The 5405-nt window shown below is 35.9% G+C and overlaps 1 protein-coding gene across 1 annotated transcript; it reads right to left on the reverse strand.

Moving 5' to 3' along the window:
• Positions 1 to 571: 571 nt before the first annotated feature.
• LOC125864062 (uncharacterized) lies at positions 572 to 3550 on the reverse strand. Its single transcript, XM_049544003.1, has 2 exons — positions 3349 to 3550; positions 572 to 1341 (listed from the first exon to the last, which is right to left on the reverse strand). Exons 1-2 carry the CDS (start codon positions 3548 to 3550, stop codon positions 572 to 574), a joined length of 972 nt encoding a protein of 323 aa, XP_049399960.1.
• Positions 3551 to 5405: the final 1855 nt, after the last annotated feature.

Consider the following 5405-nt stretch of genomic DNA (forward strand, 5'->3'; position numbering starts at 1 on the left):
CATCAGAATAAACAACAAACCCATCAAAACCTTCTGGTAATGTGAACACCGGAGCGGAGGTAAGTCTATTTTTCAATTCCTGAAAACTCTTCTCACAAACTTCTGGCAACAAGAACTTTACTTTCTTTTGGGTTAATACCATCAATGGAGAGGCAATCGAAGAAAACCCTTCCACAAACCTTCTAAAGTAACTCACCAAATCCAAGAAACTTTGAATATCCAAAGGGGAAGAGGTATAGGCCAACTCTTAACCATATTCGTTTTCTTAGGATCTACCTCAATATCCTTGCTGGAGACAATGTGACAAAGAAAAGCCATAGAACTTAACCAAACTTGCATTTACTAATCTCTGCAAAGAGTTGTTGTTCCTTGAGGACTTTCAACACAATCCTCAAATGATCGGCCTGCTCTTCCTCACTCCTTGAGTAAATCAAAATGTCATCAATAAATAAGATCACAAACCTATCAAGGTATTGTTTAAATAACCTATTTATTAAGTCTCTTTTAGGGAAAGATTCCATGAGATACGGGATAAAAACTAACTGATGTTGTTCTCTTGCGAACTAGTTCTTTAGAGAGATCCTTTCAAAACTTCTGCATATTTTGCCAACTCAGCTTTATGAACATCTTCTTGGTCATGGTTATTTCCTTTTTCTTGAGGTGATTCAACGAGATGTTTTGACATATAATCTAATGAGCCCACATCACTATATCTCCTTGTACGTGTCGGGTAGTTTCTGCTTTCTCCTTTATTATTGGTTGTAGATGCTTGATCAAATGAATGGAATTCTATAAATTGTTTGGATGAACCTGGAGATGGTGTTCTTGATCTGCTCTGGGGCCTAATAGCTCCAGTATCTACGACAGACATATCTAAACAGTACCCAGAAGAATAATAAGTGCATCTTGCTGCATTCTCTTCAGTGTTGTGAGCCATTTTTGAATGATTATGATGATGGTCCTTTCCCCGTATTAGTCTCATAAGTTTACGAAAGATTTTACTTTTGTTTAAAGTGTCAGATTTATGGGCTGAAGAATTAGAAATTGAAGTACCATCAAACTCACCTGAATTCATTAGATGTGGTTCTTGGGAGGATAACTGGTTAGAATCAAGCTCCAAAACATGGATTCCCCTGTCCCCTTGGTTTTCTTTAGCTGCATATGCAACAACTAGTTGCTTGGCTTTCTTACTAGATTCGGGGCTTAACGATTTACTGAGATCCCTTGCAGTTGTTTCACCTAGGGCAGACTGATAGTTCCTCAGCTCATATCGCAAGCAAGCAATTATCCATTTAAGATAGGCTACTTCGTCAACATCACTGCAATGACCTTCTGTTCTAGCTGCAAATTGGAGAGATTGCATTTTAATTAAAATGGCTCCTAATCCTCCCAATCCAAAAGAATTTCCAAGACCATGTAGGTATATGTTCTTAATATGAATTAGAAAGCCAACCAATAATTAAATATGTATTATGTGGTGATAAAAATTGAGATGTGGTGTTTCATTAATTTTACAAAATTGTTGCAGGGAAACACTAAAAATTGAGTATACTCTAAGCAGATGATGGAATTGGGCTATTCCTTGCTTGGATTATTGTCTGAAGGTCTCGGTCTTGATCGTTGTCATCTCAAAAATATGGATTGCCGGAGGGGCTTGGACCAAGAGTATTAGCAAATAAAGTTGGACCAAGAGTATCAGTTCCATGCTTCTTTGGCACAGATTCAATGTCATATTCCAAATTTTATGGACCGATTTCTGAATTGTTGTCAGAAGATAACCCTCCAAAATATCGTGCAACCGCAGTTAAAGACTATCATGAGTACTTCCATAAAAAAGTTCTAGATGGAACTTCTGCATCGTCGCATTACAAGATCTAATCTTAATGAAATAACATAAATTATAATGAGAACTGAGATAATCACTTTAGATGCTGGTTATTACCTATTGTATTGTATCATTTTGTTACTTTAAACACAATGTTTGTTTTTAAAGACAACTGAAGTTTTGTTGTTTTTTGTTGTTAAATCTTTTGTTATGTAATGACAAAAAGTCTCATTTTATATAACGAACAAGCTAAAAGCATTTGATGATACTAAGGCTAGTATCAAAAGGAATTGTTGATGCTGGAAACACCGAAGTGCCACGAATATTCATTCAACCAACTAAAATAGAGGAATCTGTAAGCAGTTTATTTTTCGAGTGATAGATCCAATCAAGCATAAAGAGATTGTAGACAAAGTTTGAGAAGCATCGGAGAGATGGGGTATAATTAAATTTCTTCCAAGTAATTGATCATGTCATTCCATTAGTTTTCCTATTGTACAGGGTGAAAATTGATTGACTACATGTGGCACTTGAGGGAAATAACAAAGAGAGGTAGGAAAGTTGGTTACCTGAGAAGGCATTCTCGATAAAGGGAAAGAAAAAAATATGCTACACACTAAGGATGGTTCGGACGCTTATGACGTGGACAAAGAGACAAAGGGGGACAAGATGTTAGAAGGAACATGTGCGTGGATGGGCTCATACAGACCTGAAGGCTGCAGGAATATTAGTTGGAATCAGCCAAGCATCCTCTGTAATTGATCTTGGTACTTGAGAAATTACCACAATGTCTTGTTAGTCTAATTTATTTTTACTTTGCAGGATTTTTCTCTGAATATTCCACAAAAACTCATTAAAAATATTGACTTATAGTATTGTCATGCCTTATTAGCTTTAGCACCTAAAGAAGATGAAGATCAATATGATGAATTATCCCAAAGAATAGAAATCTTTGGGAAAAACAACACCCAAATGATAACACCATACTTTCTTCCTTTGACGACATAGTTGAAACTGATCCATCAGTTGAAATCCAAAAAAATATTTCTCCTTTCATCAAAGCTCTCTTCTAAATAAAACTAGAAGCACATAAACTAACAGAGATATTAAATAGAGAAGAAAATTCAACATCATAAATATTGGAAGAAGGAATTTCACTTCACTTTTTTATACCGTCTAAAAGTTAAATCCAAAATATAGGCCACAAATTTAGGCAGAAGGTAACCTTCCGGTAGAAAGAGGACATCCAAATTATTAAGTAATACTAAAGCATTAAAGGATATACAATGTATATGAATTGTCTGTAGTAAATTGCAAACATTGAAATAGTAATCATAATAAGAATACAAAGATTTCCTGTTCAAAACATATAAAACTTAAATTCCCATATCCACTTCTCATTTTGGAAGAAACTCAACTCCTTCAACAATGACTCCAATTTTGTAAAAGTGATTCTTCTCATACAATATTGCTTCAATAGGACCGTCAATGTCTTTCTTGCTATCAAAATATCCCAATTTTACATCCATCTCCTCTCATTTTTGGGATACCCCCACTTTCTTGCAATCTTGGAAGGTGCACAGTGTTGGCCTGATTTTCAACATCAATTTCACTCTCATAATTAACAAACCTAATATTTGATTTAGCAGATGGAAGGTTATTGTCGCACCCATTTACAAACTTGAGCGCCAAATAAGCAGCATATTTTGTCTTTGGTGGAAACATTTTTGTGCCTATTGTTCCATGAATATCCAATTGATTTATAGCAGTAAGATATGTCGTTTCAGAGGATCTGCAAAAGCATTGCAAGAAACATTTGTAAGGAACTTTTTCTAAAAAAAATAATTAAATGATATGTTGGGCTTTAGCTCTTTAGTAGGTGTATCAGATGCGAAAATTTTTAAAAAATTACAAGATTGAGTCATATATGGTATTATTTAATTAACTTTTTATAGCATTTTTTTATTTTTAGCATCAAAACATTGATAGGAGCCTGCGCACCATCTGAGTTTGCACCATATAAAAACCATTATTGGTAGTTAAGACATTTCTATTTAAGGCATCTCCTTTCAAGGGCATGAACTGTCACGCCCCGAACTACCCACGAGACGCGGACACGGGACCTAGGACCACAAGTGACCCCAAGCTAACCCTGCTCGCATGATCATGAGCATACTAAAGATAATAAACTGATGCGGAAGCTAATTCATAAATAAATCTGAAAAGATGGGGAATACCCATATACTATAACTGAGATATATGAAAGCTGATGAGTTTAATACAAAAGAAGTTATTAACTCAATACTAAGTTGAATCTAACTATGTCTGAAAATAGCCTCTAACTGACTAGAAATGTTGGGACAGGCCCCAGCTAAGTCTAGCAAAACTGAAACTAAAGGACTAAAATACTGAAAAGAAACTCATGGCTATTGTCCTCGGAGAATGAGGACTCACCACTGATTCTGCTGAACTGGAGATTGGGAACAGATCTAAGCGTGATCTGGATGCTGAGAACCTGAACCTACATCACGAGAAGATGTAGCGCATGTATGCGTCAGTACTTGAAAGGTATTGAGCATGAAGAATAGAGTAAAGCTGAAATAACACATAACTGAACAAAGCATACTGAGCAATGATATAATCTGAACATGATATAGATACTGAAAATACTTAATGCTGAGCTAACTGAATGCAATGACCAATTTATAACATGTTGACTGAATACTGAATATACTGATAAATGGTCAATGCAATAGAGTCTGACTGAACTGTGGGAGCTACTAATAACCGACATAAAACCACATGAGCTAAATGTGGAGTCCGATGTATACGCCCCATCGAGAGGACCCAATATACCCTGCCAGAGGTATAGAGGCATGCTAGCGTGATCACTAAACTGATGTTGCCCACAGAGGGGACTTACACCTACGTGGCTCGTAGTTCTGGGACTATATGGGTACGCTGAAACCCTAATCCAACTCGGTGTTATGCTACTCCCAATGGATTAAGTGATTAACACATTATGACTGAATTTTTGTAAGGTACTGGATAGCTCGAACAGAACATGCAAACTAAGAATGCAACAATTATATTGATATTGATGCATTAATAACTGAGGCATGTATAACTGAAATATCTGACCTAGAATGTGTAATTCAAGAACTAAAGAAATACATAGCTAGGGTTCAAGAATTCATGCAATAAACTGAATATTAACATACTAATCTGATTTGGATCATTCTAACAGCTAAGAACCCAACAATTATAACATTCAAGAAACCCTAGGTCTAGTCATAATAAGGGCATCAAGAAACTGACTGAAAACTAGGAACCTAATGGGTGAAAGGAACCAACTAGTGAAATCCCACATACCTGGTGATGAATTCCACAGAGAAATCTTTCGATTTCAGGGCTGGAACTGATGGAACCTTGCTGCGTTCTTGAACTAGGGTTCTTGACTTCTTTCTCCTCTTACGTTCTAATTTCTCTAAGTTTTGGTGAATGATTTGACTTAGGTAAGTTTTAGTTATGTTTCTAGGCTTAAACTGATTAAAACCTCATGATTTAGGGTCTAAACGAC

This window comes from Solanum stenotomum, chromosome 5, assembly GCF_019186545.1.
Source record: "Solanum stenotomum isolate F172 chromosome 5, ASM1918654v1, whole genome shotgun sequence".
Lineage (NCBI taxonomy): Eukaryota > Viridiplantae > Streptophyta > Magnoliopsida > Solanales > Solanaceae > Solanum > Solanum stenotomum.

Bases quoted from the DNA above. Each gene is read 5' to 3' on its own strand.
- LOC125864062 (XM_049544003.1), bottom strand. From the start codon at position 3,550: ATGTTTCCACCAAAGACAAAATATGCTGCTTATTTGGCGCTCAAGTTT. The intron at 1,342-3,348 runs GTAAAATTGGGA...TCCAATTTGCAG, and splicing joins AAAAATGAGAGGAGATGGAT to CTAGAACAGAAGGTCATTGC.